Consider the following 15,623-nt stretch of genomic DNA (forward strand, 5'->3'; position numbering starts at 1 on the left):
GTAACAACAGTAACTAACCTAACCTTATCTTCTTTCACAAAATCTCCATCATGCACAAGAAAAACCAAAAACAAGCAAGTACTTGAGTAATGGTCAAGAAGTGATCTGGAACTGGAGAATAAGACCTGATCCGCTACAGCCGCACATCATGGGAAGATGAAATCTTGCTTTGCTGAGTATGATATCCTGGGTGATGAGACGGTGGGGAGTCTTATATACTTCATGTGTACGAAATTTTGGGGTCGGAATTTGTGTAAATTACCAGGTGGGATACTAACCAAATAAAGAGTCTTTATCAATCAATTCTTGTGTAACATGACTGATCCATCTGAGACCGCTTTTACTAGGGGTCATTTCTAAATGAGGATAACCAATTGCGTATAAAGCTACAACAGCAAAAGACTTGCAAAGAAGATATGGCTGAGAAAATTTTGTGCTGAGATCGAATCATGGGAATGAAAAGCACCCCAGCAACGGTGCCAATGACCCGTTCTCTGAAATCCATTTCTCAACTTCAATTACCTTCACCTGTTCATTCTCTATTTCGCCACTAAGTCTCAGGCCCTTAAATATAGGATGAAGAGAAAGCAAAAGAAGAGGCTAGCACTGTTGAGAGAAGCAATCTCGGAGTGATTCCGAAAGGGTGAAACAATCTCATGGCAGTCGCTCTCGAACATGTACACTCGAAATCTTTGAATAAGGCAATGCATCTGGCATTTTGAGCTTTCTTATAACTATTGCAAAACAATACCTGAGTTCGTCAAGGCTTGATATCTGACTTTTGATATCCTGTTGTTGTCTGTGGTTGCAATTCAGGCTTGTAATTTCAAATCGTAGACTTCGGCATTTGCGCGGCTAACTTTATCAGAGCTCTGTCTCGTGGCGCTAAATTCTAACCTCACTTCATTGTAACTTCAAAAAGTAATCACTGGGAAACACTCAAAGCTACTCTATTATAAGCTTTCCTGCGCATGAAATCATTGGCGGTAAATACTAGGTATGTCTTTAAAAGCGAAGAGAAATGGGTTTCAAAAGCAGGAACGCAATACTCTGTGGTGAGTACGCCGTAATCTCACCAGACAGCTGCTGGACGCAGCCAGAGTCTATTTCACGCAAAGTTCACAAATCTCGAGGTGCACAATTATCAATAAAATCAACGAATTCTATGGACTAGTATTACTTGGAACTCTCCTCCAAGAAGCAAACTGCTACTTCGAACTAGCAGAAGAAGGATTTCGCAAGTTATTATCATCGATATGTACACCAAGGTTCTTTGAAGAACACTTCAAGAAAGTGAAAAAAGCATCAAGGTTGTTACTCATTACAATCAAGATCAAGGTCCTATGTATCACTGCCACACTTCTCTAACGTTCCCTCCATTCATCAAGTAAAAGTCAGTGTCAGTACAAACTGACCACCGCAAAGTTTAAGCCCAAAAACCGAACAAACAAAAACGGAACAAGTTTGCCAAGTCTGTGACACACAAGTAGCAACAAGGCTTCTTATACGTCCTTGAAAAGTGGGTTCAATCACTTGTTGGATCGAATGAGAAGGTGACTACAACGAGCCTTTGTATGTCCTGGAGGGAACTCCCCATTGAAATCTCGAAGATGATCATCACAATGGCAAGCATCATCCTTGCGGTTCTTGGGTATGCATTCCCCAACCCCGTGGCCATGGGGAAAATCTCCACTTCGTTCGAAATCACCGACAGGATACCGCTGATGTTGGCTGCATAGACAGGTATCCCCCAATTCCGACCACTTTTTTAAGTTGGACATGATCGCCTCTGCTGTCCTATGTGGTGGAGTGCGGTCTTTTACTAACCGCGAATTCTTGCGAGATTCACCGTTACCAGTAGCAATACAAAGCTCTCCCGCTTTTTGTGTTCTGGTTTGCATGCGCCGGTTGTAGGCTTCAGCCACTGTATCTAATCTCTTGCTCGAAGTCTGGATTCTTTTGTTATTGTCGGTCACTTCTTGTAAGAGGATAGCTCTTTCTGATCTCAACCATGGTACAAGAGATTGTAGTGGTACAGGTCCAACCGGAATAGGGTCTGCACTATAGTTCGGTCAGTATTGATACCTAAGTCATGATAGAATAAAAAACTTACATGAACACAACAGCATTTGCTGCAGCAGTTTCCATTGCCTCTCTTTCATCTTCGGTCGCATCTTTCCAGGCTTGCGTTTTTTGTGCCTTTCCCTTTGCTCGCCATCGAGCAGATCCCCATCTTGCTCTTGCCTGGCCGTCTGGCCCACGGCTTCGCCAGCGAGCGCTTGTTGGAAAGTCAGGTTCCTCGGGAAGACTAGGAAGAAGTGGTACTACTGTCTCATCAGTATCCATTGTATCGATCGTGCTGTCTGCGGATTCGTTCAAACTTCCATCAAGCGTCGTATCTCTATGTGAATAGACATGCTGAAGATACATGTCGTTGGCATCGATCGAGACACCAAGTTCGTTGAGTGTTTCGACAACTTCCTGTTCAATATCGTCGAGAGGTGGTTGCTTAATGCCGGCTCTCTTGTACCGCTTGTTTCTACGACGGATATTGTTCTCGTGAACAGCCATCACATCGGCAGCAGTCATCGCACCAGGGGGAGGAGCAAAATCTTCTGCACGTCTGGCACGGTGTCTCTGACTCCCAACACCAGCTCTATTGGTTCTAGACGTGGCAGACTCGCGTCTTGTTTGACGACCTGCACGACGTGCAGAGGGTGCTCGGTTCTCAAATAAAACTTCTTGTTGCAGAGTTGGGGTCGGGCTAGCGGAGAAATCTTCGGAAGGAACCATGGTGTTGAAAATAGTCGAGTCAACTTCTATTGTATCATCTAGATCATCAGAGAAAGGTGTTTGTGGAAACTGATGATCAAGGGAACCATCCAACTGATTAGGATGCTCTGGCGTAAATGAATTTTGAGGATAACCGGACATTTGAGGTGGGTGAGACTCAAGTTGCTTATGGTGAGTTTCTGAATAGGCAGGATTGGGTTGGCTATAGCCAGGGTTGTGAACGCGATCATTTAATTGAGATCCTAAAGTATGAGATAACTCATCATCAGGGAACTCGTCTTCTGAGTGCGGCATAGATAATAACCTATTGAGACGCTCTTGCAAAAGCCGGTTATTAGTCAAAGCGGCCACACCAACTGCCGTGAATGCGTGCATTTCAGACGCAGGTCTTTCAGCTCTTCGTAGTCGAATGGACAGAGCTGGTGAATTGGAACGATATCCATCAGCTTGGCTCTCAAGATCTGGATGAAAAGACGGATTATAAATAGGAATAGACTGGTCGACGCCAGTCTCTTCCTCCAAGGGTTCTTCCTTGATTTTGACCTCTTGATCTTCAAAATAGTTTGCGTCAAGAAGTCTTGCCACTTCAAGTTGGTCGTTTCTATCCCCGTTGGAAGACATTTTCAAGTAATCAAGTTGTCTGGATAAGTGAAAGGTATATGATTGATCGAGAGAAATTTATTGAACGAAAGAAGAAAGAAGTATGAAGGACACCTATAGAAAGAAAATCTATGATAGTACAGAAGTTTTGTGTAGGGGATATCTTCTCAAGGTTGGTGTTGTTGTAAAGAATTAAAAGTTTCAAGTTCGAGAAGGACTTGGATATCATCAAGAACCAAGAGCCATCAATAGCCCTCACCACGCTAATCTTGTTTGTGGGCTCGGTAATCTTCCGAGCTTTCTAGTGGACGCCACATTAATTAGTTGGTTGATCAGTGGTTGTTAGGTGAATGATTTTACTTGATTTGAACTTCGAAGGTGAGAAATGGATAACTAGATATGAGTTTAAAGATTTTACAGTGTGAAAGTCTTCTATGAATTTTAATACCATTAAAGATTTGAATATTTCATGCAGGACTGAGGACATACAGAGAACAAATTGGTTAATCTTTATTACAAGGCTTTGTCAATCATATATATATATAGATTACCTATCTAATGTATTTTTCCTATTCCCACACCAGAACACCCTTGAATGAACTTTGAAAAGTATCTTAGGTAAGAGGGTGCTCTCGTCTAAATCCTGAAGAGAGGACATATGCGCTTAGTTAGCCTTCAGTAAGAAACTTTCTCTAATTTTGTTAAGAACCCTTTGGAACTCTTCTTTACTGTGGGAACTATGACATTGCAAATTAGTCCCATTGTACTTAGTCCTTTGTATACCTATATTTTGACTTTTTAATATCTGATTTATCTAGGTAGTCTAATGTATTCCTTTCATCTCCACCTTGTCAGTCCTTGAGAGTGTTGGTGTAAATATCAAAGCTTTACTTTCACTGCCTTTTAGATTCGCCGAGAATAAATGAACCAGAGCATCATCCCCGATATCTAGGCTAATTCATACCAGATAATCTGCTAAATGAGTTCTTGGTCCCTGTGAGAGTTTCTTATGGATAAGGTTTCAAGAACTATCTTGGTAGATTCAATCGTCATACATAATTGACCTGGCAAGACTGAGCTCAATGTTATGACGTTCTTTACCTTCCTCGACTGTGAGAGCTTTCATTATGGGACCTTTAGCGATTCTGTGTATGGAGAGATGAAAAACTTCTAATTCCAACCGAGGTACAAACGCTACGTGGTCAAAATGTGGTATAAGAAGAAAGCAAATCCAAAAACAAGTCAGTTCTCTCAGAAAAGATGCATAAATGGCCACCCATCATGTGTATATTATTTTCTAATCGAAGGAACCGCGAATGCTACCGAGTTTAGGAACAGACTCCGGAAAATAAAGCAGCTGCTTGGCTCAAGCAAAGGAATCTCAATAGTATAATGCCAGCGAAAGGCACAAGGATCTAAGATTTAGTCAGTGGAAGAAATGAGAATATCATTCCTTCACTCTGAGCTAGTACCAGGTGTAGGTTTCAGAGACCCTATTTGCAGTCAAGAGAATATGTTTGTTCTCAGCCTCGAAGCTTTTCTCCAATAGTCAGCATTCACAATCTTGGATATGTTTCAAATCTGTAGAAAACGGAGCGGAATTAGTGCTGTAGTAGAAACTCGGATCACGAGTTCTATCGAATGTGCACAGAATATCAGATTTGGTGGACTAGTTTCGAAATAAACCGACTGGATGAGAAATTTTCTATGAAATTCTTTTGGAGTAGAGATGAGATGTTAATTAAAGGTTAGCTTATACTTTGAAATCAGGGTAGAGCTAGAGGAGAATGAGAGAACGCTTATACTTAATGTCAATATTATGCGTTTACTGGAATTAAATGGCTAATATCTAGACAGTATTGATATTTGAAGTTTGCTTCATATAGCAGATGCCGCATCACCGTCTAAAAGTGCTATGTGTCATTAAGTCTCTGTGCATGGAATCAAACAGCTCACAAGCAGATGCGATAGAAACTGGACCGGTTTGATAAAGACTCATGGAAACAGTTTAAACAAACGTCAATCTTTAGAGAGCTGCCCAGTAATAATTCTGAGGACTAGCTTACGCTGCGTGGCACCTAGAATGGTGGAAATACCGAATGTTGGGTAGTTTTAGACTGTCAAGACACTGGAGCCTAATTTCGCCATCAATGTTCTTCTATAAACTCTGTCACTCACTACCCCTCAGCTTTTGTACACTACTGAACCTCAAAACAAATTGATTTATCGCTAGAAGAAACTCAAAAAACTTGTTCAATTGCAGTATCTCGGGGAAGCCAATGGATATTCTAGCCTTGAGAAGCGGTCGAACTAATCTCCTTTAATATACTAATTCCGGTGGGCTTCCAGCCCAAAACATCTCTAGCTTTCGCTCCCGTTGCCCTATTCTCTACCGAGATGAACTTTGTCAGAAACGGACCTAACTTAGCTATGGCTTCCTCTGTCGAACGTTGTTTCAATGGCACATTTAAGGCCGTGGCCATAGTTTCCCACATTTCCAGGAAGGTAACATTAGTAGCCGAGCTAGCATTGAACACTTCTCCCGATTTTGAATTTTGGGCAGCCAGCAAATAAAGTCTTGCAGCATCATCAACATCAACAGTGGTCGTGCAATTATTGCCTCCATCAACACACGTCACTTCTCCAGCCTGCTTGGAGACATCCATGAATATTTTGACTCCACTTCCACCTCTTCCAAATACCCACGGTGCCAAGCGTATGGCGACGACCCTGATTCCCCTCATTGCCAGCTTGAGAGCATGAGCTTCAGCTTGATGACGAGTATTGAGAGGTTCCGGATCTTCTGGAGAAGTCTCCGTAGTCTCGCCACCATCTGGATCTGGCGAGACAAACAGTGTACCCCCTGTTACAACAAGTGGCTTATTGGAACCATCCAATCCATCTGCGATAGCTTCCACTGCCGCCTTATCAATTGGCCAAACAGCATCATAGCCCGCGCTGGCATTGGTGATATGATAAGCTGTCGCAAGATGAATAACAATATCTGCTTCGGAACTTTCGCGACGGAGAATATCGAGGCTGGTAAGATCGCCTCGAACCGGAATTGCCTTGGCTTGAAGTAGCTTGGCGTCTCCAGACTCAGATCGAGAAAGTCCATGGACTTCGTAGCCTTCTGCAATGGCAAGTTCGGTAATGACGGACCCGATATAGCCAGTGGCCCCGGTCATGAAGATGCGTTGACTTTTACGCATGATTGTTCAAGCGATTTTTTATTTTGATGGAAAGATATTTAGATGGGAGAAAGTAGGAATCTGATGTGTACAATAGGAGATGGATCATCCACTGGATACATATATATGTGCGAATTTAGATCAATCAGGTCAAACAAAGCTGAGGCAACCGCTTAACATCTCACAGCGAGCCCCGGACTTAGAGTATATCTCCACAAAGAGACTCCCTTATCTCCATCTAATTCCGTCTCAAGGAAGTGATCTAGATTACTTCTGTTATACAATACGCTTTTCGAGCGTGTGCAGGTCCCTCTTGAGAAGGCTGACTTCGCTTCCCTGTGCAATAGGATACTGTGGTCCATGCACTCCCCACAAATCTTCTACGCTAACCTCGCATCGTATTCAGAGTATCCAATCGTCTGTACTGTAGTCAGTGTAGGCAATAGTATTTCCCGTAATCCGTATACGGGTTAGATAGTGGTGTGTATAGAGTTTTTTTCGAAATATATACATATGTGGTATGGAATTCGATATCATTGAAAGTATTCAATATCATTTAGTTATTCAATATTATTAGCAATATACTGAAATACTGGAATCCAATATAAAATATATATTCCCTATCCAAATTAGGCTAGAAATAAGGAATTCCTATTCATATTAGGTAATAAAATTCCATTCCTTATTTCAAATTGAATAGGAATCCCTTATTTCTAGCCTAATTTGGATAGGGAATGTATGTTTTATATTGGATTCCAATATTTCAGTATATTGCTAGTATTCTTTAGGTATATGAATATGTACGAGAGTGGTATAATCTCCTTTCTATATGTACTAGCTGTAATATCAATATGCTAATACGCGCTACAGTTTCACTGTAGTATACTATTGCCTACACTGACTGTAGTTCAACAATGAAGATTATCAAATGTCTAAACCAATCCAATGAATTCATTTGGAATCCTGAAATTGATTGAAACTTCAAATCATTTCCACTTCCTATGTTAGTACCCCAATTGAGTGTTTGGTGTGTTCATGATGCATTGGTATTTTCACAGGCTTATCTTGTTGCAAACCAAAAGATTAGACAAGATTGGAGCTAATACATATCATAGCTTATCCTGACTACATAGAATCAACATCGAGTAATTCCTCATTTATACTAGGTGCTACTGCTGTCAGTTTTGACTCCGTGATGGTGTAGGATCATCATTCACACAACCTTGTAATTCTATCGTTCACATGAAAGCTCTCTGTTGAGGGTGATTGAACCTTTTCCAAAATGTTTCTGGAAATACCTAGCACAGTTCATTCCTACGCGCTGGCGAGGGTTGGTCAAGACTATAAAATCGAAGTATGTTGAAATCATATCTATTGGCATGGATACATTGACCGGCATTTTCCCTTGAAAGGCCGAAGTGTCGTGGAGTTCATCAAGCAGAGGAATCATCACAAACTGTAGGGGGACATGTAGTCACGTGAGAAAAGTGAAATGATTTTTCATCTCTCGTCTTTGAACAAATGCCATAATGGAGAATGGAAAAAGCGGTATAAACTTCTAGATCAACTGGATCAAAAAGAGAGTTTGCTTATCGATGACTGCCATGAAATTTGGAGCACCTGGCAGTGATCCCCCAAATGCAACACCATCGACAAACTCTTAATAACAAGAGAGAACTACACTTATGATAAGAACTCATTAGGTTTGCAGTTTAGTTTTCATATCTTGCCACGAAGTCCTCAGTATCAAAAACGTGGAAAGTGAATGGCAGCGGAAGTTTTGCTGCCGTTGCTTGCTTAAGCGAGCCATCGTACAAGAAACAAATCATGAGTAAAACAGACCTTTCAATTGTTTCTTGCTTTGCCATCAACCGTACGCATCCAAGATTTATCCACCATCTCATGCAACCACTTAGGACATAATCATGGATATGTTTGCGAAACAATTTCCCTCTTCTATGTTCCCTTTTCAGAACATGGAAGGTAGCTCTGTTCAGATACAAGCAGAGTATGCCGACCGCGACCCAAACAACAACAGAATTCAGACTGCTTCTCTCAAGATCAACTTGCAAACCCTCAAAGTTTCTAAAGACTCCCCAGGTGAGAGAGCACTTTGATAAAATCTGTGTTTTCATTTAACTGACAGCCAGATCAGGAAACAATAATACGAATGATGATGTTGACATGTCAGGTCTCGATCATCCTGTCAGCGGAATCATAAACAATTTGAACAATCGCAACACGAAGCGCAAACAACACACATCTATCAACACTGGCCAGATTCATCAGCAAGCTGAAATGGCGCGCATGTTACAACCCACCATTCGAGCACTTCAATCAGCCACCGACAAAGCTATCAATAAAAGCAAAAAAATCGCAAGCCAAGGTGAAGTCTTTATAGGACCAAGATTACCAAATAATCGGAAGACTTCGCGACGCCTTCCGGAAAGCGATGCTTCCAGAGTGAGACGCGAGGATTCTGCTGAGAAGAAACGCGAACGGAAGGAAACAAACAAGAGCGTTGTAAACGCGCCCAATACAAAATCAAAGAAAGAAAAGAACAAGAATAATGGTGGCGCTAACGCTAAAGCTAAGCCTTCGGAAGGTGCTGTCAAGAAGCGTAAGACCAGAAGGCCGAAGGAGGGAAAAATCGACCACATGGAATATCTGATGGAACGTCGCAAGCTTGGGGACACAAATGCGCTTGTCGTTGCCGATAAAGCTGCCAGATCAAATGCGGACGAGAAAGTGGATGTCTATGGCCATGGACTAAACCTTGCAGATTGGGAGACGGCGTATCAACAAGAATACCAGGCGCGCACTGCAAGGCTCAGAGAGAGACAAACTAGGGATGAACAAGCGTTGATGTCGGCTTTAAACGGTCTCTCTCTTGATGTAGCGAGAATTGGTGGTGGAGATTATGACTTGATTCTCTGAGCTGAAGAGATTTCAAGCAGTGGAGATAACAATGTTAACTTCGCCGAATGTTAAGTTCCTACTATTTGGCATATCAGCAGCATGGTATTGGGATACTCTATGAACAATGGTTCTTTTCTCCAGTGTGATTATAAGAAGGAAGCCATTCGTTCCTGCTTCCGTGTACATAGGCACAATCTAATCTATGATATCAATGAATTGCTTACCAAATTATGTCAGTCCTCTTGATATTGTATGCATAATGCGAGAATTTATTAACTAACGATCAACCCCTACGAGTCAAACGTTGTGTGAAAATATAGAAATAACAATCTTGTTTGTTCAGCTACATTGAGATCTCAGCACTCAACAGTCTCAACTAATCACAAAAAACACCTTATCTCTTGAATATTGAATCAGCTGTGTTCCCCATTCTTCCATACTTCAGGTAGCCAGTGATAGGGTAGGATCAAACGTCAGTCCTCCCTGAGAGTGCGATCTGAATTATTCCTATAATTATCGTTGCCCTTGCCACCTGTGTCCGCTTCTGCGTCATGAAATCATTATTTCCCTCTTCCGAATGTATAAAACTGAGTGTGAGCAAGGTTACAGTGTGTTTGCTTTAAGCCCGTCATGATCAAACTAAATGAAAGGAACTATGGACAACTATCGCCTTTTTGTTTTATACCAATTCATCTTACGCCCTTTGAACTAGGATGCTTAGGTTTTGTCACGCATGGAACTTCGCATATCACCAGTTGAGAGCTTACTTGTCACTCATGAGAAGGTTCATCTCGGTTCTTATACATCATACCTTTCTGTCAGTAAAACTTTGTACGCAGTAAGTACTCATAGAATTGCTTCCACATCTGAAAAAAATATTAAGGGAATCACTTCTCTCCAGTACAAGTATTTTTTGCTCCGTAGATTTTCTGGCCTTGTACACTTTCAAGCAATTTTCGAAAGTGTCTTTCGGTGAGCATTTCGCGTTTTCTGCAGAAGTTCATTACCCCAAAGATACCAGACCAATAAAGCTCCTGCCATTCAATTAGATTCTCAGCGTTGTTTGTCTCTGAAGTTCAGTGTATTCATTTTAATCACTTCTATTTTTTGTGAATGATACTCTAGCTAGGTATCCAATGCTCTTCCATCAATACAGAAACCATGATAAGCGAGCGACGCTAAGAGTCTGCTGTACTAACCTACATGTTCATTTAAGGCCATCCAACTTTATTCTAGTAATCAACATAAAAACACAACTTCTTTCTCGGGTCTTTAGGCTTTGCATGATTTCAGAACCTTTACATATATTTCAGTAATCAATAAAGTCGAGAATAATCCTTTATTCCATTGCTTCCCCTGTCATTATTTACATTGGAATTTTAAGCCACGAAGAATACATTTATACTACACAAGCCATGAATTCGAATACTACAACTGAATCGTCTCATGTAGACGAAAAACTATCTAGATGGATGCCTCCACGATTATCTACCCTTTTAACAGATGATTTCGAAGGACACGCTAGTCCACCGAGAGAAGGTCGCGCCGATCGTCTCATGATATTCCATTTTATGAGACATGGACAAGTGAGTTCCATAATATAAGGATCCAGAATCAAGGCTAACCACTACTTCATAGGCACATTCCAACGTCGGAGAACTTGAAATACGTCGCCTGCTTCGTGATCCAAAGCTCACATTCGATGGCATACGACAGTGCGAACTAGTCAGAACTGTTCTCAACTCCAATCGCAATATCAAGCAGATCTATTGCTCCCCAATGACCCGCACAATTGAAACAGCCATGATTACATTTAGAGATGTAATGAAGTTTTTGCTGGATAAGCCAGCTAACCAAATTCAGGCCTGGGATGCACTTCGTGGTATGGAAATATGCATTTTCAATTGTTTTCGGAAACTTGACTGATTTTTGTTTAAACAGAATGGGGATCTAGTCCCTGTCACACAGGCACTTCACTAGCGAAGCTTCAGGAGATGTTTGGACACCAAATAGACTTCAGCTTCATCAAGCCTGAATGGGAATACAGCAAAGATATAGATTTATCCCGGGCTGCTAAGGTCAAGGAATCACTTTTCAAGATCGCTAGGAATGTGCAAGAGTTGACTCGTCGTGGCTTGATTTCTGATGTCAGAGACGGCGACCTTTCGGTAAGTGGCTCATACTATGTGCCATACGAGATAGCAATTGTATCTCATGCCGGGTTTCTAGAGACACTGTTAGAGGCAGAATTAGGTGGTAGTAAGTTTTTCATTTTATATTCTCGAACTAAAATCTTCCTAGATGAACCAAAATTCTTTCATTTATGGAAGCTTCAACGGGTGCACATACTTGGTTTTGGCGACTATTTCAAACCGGATCACCCTAAATCGCCCTGTTTTGACTCCTCGCCTGCCAACAAAACTCAGCTAACTTGATTTATTGTAGAAGCCTCTGTATATCCATTCACAAATTGTTTCCACAACGCAACTCTGAAGTCATTCTCTTTCGAAACCATCAACGGTCCTGGAGGCGTTCGATACGAATTGACCGAAACAAAAGAGAGCAAGACGCGGAAATACTCTCGTGGCCGAATCACCCTCGGCTAGAGTGTTTTGGCTGCCGGCTCAATGAAGGAGGCCGATTGAATTGATACCATGTCGAGCAATATCGCAGGTAACTGGGAGGTTAGACGGACATTTTTATCAAGATCGGGACCTGTAAGCACCTCGATAAGTTTAAACCCAGCTATAAATAGAGGAACGCTATGGCATGGTTTTTCCACATATAAGTGGAGCAATACAATTTTCAATGCACTATCATGCATCTACAAATATTGAATACTGTTACTATTAACTGCAGACCATATTCCCTCTAAAGGTGATAAAGTCCAATTTTCCTGGCTACTTGAAGTACTCCTTTATAACTTCAACTCAAAATTGAACATGTTTGTGGGTCCTCAGCCGCGAATCTGGGAATTGATGTAAGTGACGTGTATATAGAAAGTATCCTTGAGTCTGCAATACCAAACTGGGGATCCTTATTTCTCTTTCCCCTTCCAGAAAACGTTTAGGGTTCCCTGGGTTAAGAGAACCGAATCAGGCAAATATGATCTACCACTGCAGCTTTAGTTGCAACTTGCGCCACCCAAGATTATATGTGTCTACCTAGTCTTGCCTATGTTTCAGAGAGGACCAAAGAAACGGCACACGAAGATTCGCTCCTTCGATAATCTCAGAACACGAGGTCTTCGGCTTCATATTATATATTTTTTGTCATTCCCCGGGGCGGTGAAATGCGCAGGCACTGTATGTCTATAATCTATTTCCTTTATTTAGTCTCTTGGATACTAGTATACAATTAATAATTCATAAACTCAAAATCCCTAGCTTCACTATTGGGATTTACAGAGTGAAGTGCTCGATCGTATAGTGTGTAGGTACTATTTGAATATTTTAGAGAAATTGTAAATATTGTAATAGTCTGGACTATTATATTATAATACAAAGAATTGAATATCTAATAGTATTTAGGAATCTGAAGATAGTATAACATTTCAATCAACAAAATATGACATTTCAAATTATTCGAATGCTGTAATTGATTTGCGAATTTGGTAATCTTTATTATTGAACTACGATTCGAAGCTTCGAAGACTCTACGATTACAAACGAGTCTCGATCATAAGAGACTTCGTAGTCGTGGAATATAATAATACTATCATAAATTGTATTATAATAATTTCGAGTGACTCTCTATGTGTTCTAGAATCAAAAAGACATTAACTAGGTATCAAGAGTTATTCTAGTTCTCTCCGCTTAATGTAAGATCTTACCTAGGTACCTAGGTTCTAATCTTGTCGAGCACATCGCCTCGCGATCGACAGAAAAACCCGAACACTAAAAATCTTTATCTCAATTAAAATTTGATATATAAATAACAATTCAATATAATCTTTTCAAATCCTTAATAATATTTATTTATTAATTTATAATCTCTATATATTAAATCAAAAAGATTTAAAATATAAGATTAAATTAATATTAAATTTTGAAAAAGAATTATTTTCAAATTTTTGTTTATTTTACAGGGTTGGTATTCGGTTTTTTCTGTTGGTCGCGAGGTCGCTTCGCATAATGATGCCTCAGGTATCAATGACAAGCGAGATATCGTCCCATTCGATTGTGCCCTGTCCACGATCTATTTCCAATGCGGAGGTCTATCCTTACGATTTGTGGGCTCAAATCTCTCAGCGGAAGCAGCTTGATAGCAATCAATATAAGAAAATCAATTCCTATGTGGTTTCCATTATTTGTACCAGATCCCTGAGTCTGAAAGCGGGGTAAGGCCTACTTTTAAGACGCGGAGTAGACAATAACGAAGAATTATAATCACGCATGATGCGGTGATCTCACACAACGGAGAAGAGATGCCCGGTAGGTGACCACTCGTTTTGAATCTTAAATTCATTTAGACTGCGGGAAAACTAGTAGTATGTCCCACAAGTTCTTTTGCTCGTGATCCGCGCTTCAGAACCGCAACATCCCACCGCCCTCCCATTTTCGAAATTTTAAGTTATTGCGTACTTCCATTAGGGTACACAATATCCCCGAAGAGAAATTATGGTAGCCCGCAGTGAGGGTCTCGGCGATCTCTGCACATTACTTGTCCTGCCCAAGTATGAGTAATGCTGAGCTTAATGCAATGGATGCGGGAGATCTGACCCATGAGCTCGAAGAATAATATGTAAGAATAACGAACAAGAGTAATGGATGAAACTAAAGTATCATTGTCATTATGATATCTCTCTTGATATTGAAGCCCGTGACGTTTTTGGGGAATGTTATCCAGCTTGAATCAATGACCTTTGTCTTTGGGGTTAATTTCGACCGAGCCTTGTGCAATTATGGCTAAACACTCGTCAAAAATGACTAGCAGGAGCCGTGTAGCCCCGCAGCTTCTGGTCAGATAATCGCATTCCATACCCCCGCTCTGCAGCCAAAGCGAGTCGTATCCCCCTTCTCAACGCCAAAGTTTCGGTGATTGAGTCACACAATTTGTATAGATACCCTCGCTACTGATTTTCTGACACACTAAACCCCTTCGCTGATCTGCGGCATGCTCTTCAAGATCTGACAGCCTGTTTGTTTTGTGAATTTAGCGATCTTATGCCATCATTTGATGTATTTGACCTCCCACTAAAACCATGATTCGGGATGGCACCCTCATTTTGCTAACTTTGAGGGTATGCTAGTATATCATCGAGTTTTGGCTTGTAATCCCTGGATCAAAGTGGTCAGTCCTTGAGAGAAAAATATCTGCGGAATTTCTCGTGGAAAATACACTCGAGGCCCAAATGAAATGCTTGCTTGTGTGTCACATAACTTTCTGGTTGTCTTGTGGCACTTCCAGTGCAGGTCTTGGTGAAAGTGAAAGGAATCAAGAAGTGTTAAAATGTCTTCTGTTCTTATTTGAAGAGGTCAGCCTCGAAAACACAAATTTTGTGCCGCAGTAAAGATATATGTCCGCGTATTGAAGATATATGTCCGCGTATTGAAAGATTTCCGAAAGAATACTACGTCTTATCTCTCTTCGATCACTTATTGCACCTGCCCTAGGTTACAATGTATTGAATTGTTTCTCAGGTGGATCCTAAGTCTGGGCACAATACATCAGCCACCCTTGTCCCCGCAGAATATTGAAGCCTCACAAAATTGTCGCTAATATGGGCTTCTGTCAACCCCAACTAATGCTTTAGTGCCTAAAAATATTGCTTGGGAGCAGGCACCGGCTGCAAAATTGGGACTGTGCAGTTGTGTCAACATTAAAAAAATGAGAAGAAAAAAAAATCCCAAGTCCAAAGGTAAGTTCGCAAAACAAAAAGGTGTTTGAGAAGGATTGGACTTCTGATTTGAAGTCCGTAGACTGAGGTTTATTTTTGGTCTTTTTGTTTATTTCTGGTTCGACAATACGTAGCTCTATTTTTGCAGTGTGCTTTTTTCACCGAAGCCGCTACAACTCCGTAGATGGGGCTTCTCAGAAGAATGGGACTGAACACCCCAAACCACTGTGTCAACCGATCATAAAGCATGAGCGGTAACTACAATCATATAGTACCACCCC

At 41.1% G+C, this 15,623-nt stretch overlaps 4 protein-coding genes across 4 annotated transcripts; 2 read left to right on the forward strand and 2 right to left on the reverse strand.

Moving 5' to 3' along the window:
• Nucleotides 1-1,529: 1,529 nt before the first annotated feature.
• On the reverse strand, nt 1,530-3,414 carry EAE98_010140 (uncharacterized protein; the record flags this gene model as incomplete). The annotated part of the gene is made up of 2 exons (XM_038957761.1): nt 1,530-2,061; nt 2,114-3,414. The coding sequence occupies 2 exons, from the start codon at nt 3,412-3,414 to the stop codon at nt 1,530-1,532; spliced, it is 1,833 nt and encodes a 610-aa protein (XP_038805773.1).
• A 2,267-nt stretch (nt 3,415-5,681) lies between these two features.
• EAE98_010141 (uncharacterized protein) lies at nt 5,682-6,605 on the reverse strand (the record flags this gene model as incomplete). The annotated part of the gene is made up of 1 exon (XM_038957762.1): nt 5,682-6,605. The coding sequence occupies one exon, from the start codon at nt 6,603-6,605 to the stop codon at nt 5,682-5,684; it is 924 nt and encodes a 307-aa protein (XP_038805774.1).
• A 1,904-nt stretch (nt 6,606-8,509) lies between these two features.
• Nucleotides 8,510-9,521, forward strand: EAE98_010142 (uncharacterized protein; the record flags this gene model as incomplete). Its single annotated transcript, XM_038957763.1, has 2 exons — nt 8,510-8,684; nt 8,740-9,521. The coding sequence occupies 2 exons, from the start codon at nt 8,510-8,512 to the stop codon at nt 9,519-9,521; spliced, it is 957 nt and encodes a 318-aa protein (XP_038805775.1).
• Nucleotides 9,522-10,918: 1,397 nt separating this feature from the next.
• On the forward strand, nt 10,919-12,109 carry EAE98_010143 (uncharacterized protein; the record flags this gene model as incomplete). The annotated part of the gene is made up of 4 exons (XM_038957764.1): nt 10,919-11,089; nt 11,142-11,385; nt 11,445-11,762; nt 11,949-12,109. The coding sequence occupies 4 exons, from the start codon at nt 10,919-10,921 to the stop codon at nt 12,107-12,109; spliced, it is 894 nt and encodes a 297-aa protein (XP_038805776.1).
• Between the last annotated feature and the right edge of the window lie 3,514 nt (nt 12,110-15,623).

This window comes from Botrytis deweyae, assembly GCF_014898535.1.
Source record: "Botrytis deweyae strain B1 chromosome Unknown BDEW_034, whole genome shotgun sequence".
Lineage (NCBI taxonomy): Eukaryota > Fungi > Ascomycota > Leotiomycetes > Helotiales > Sclerotiniaceae > Botrytis > Botrytis deweyae.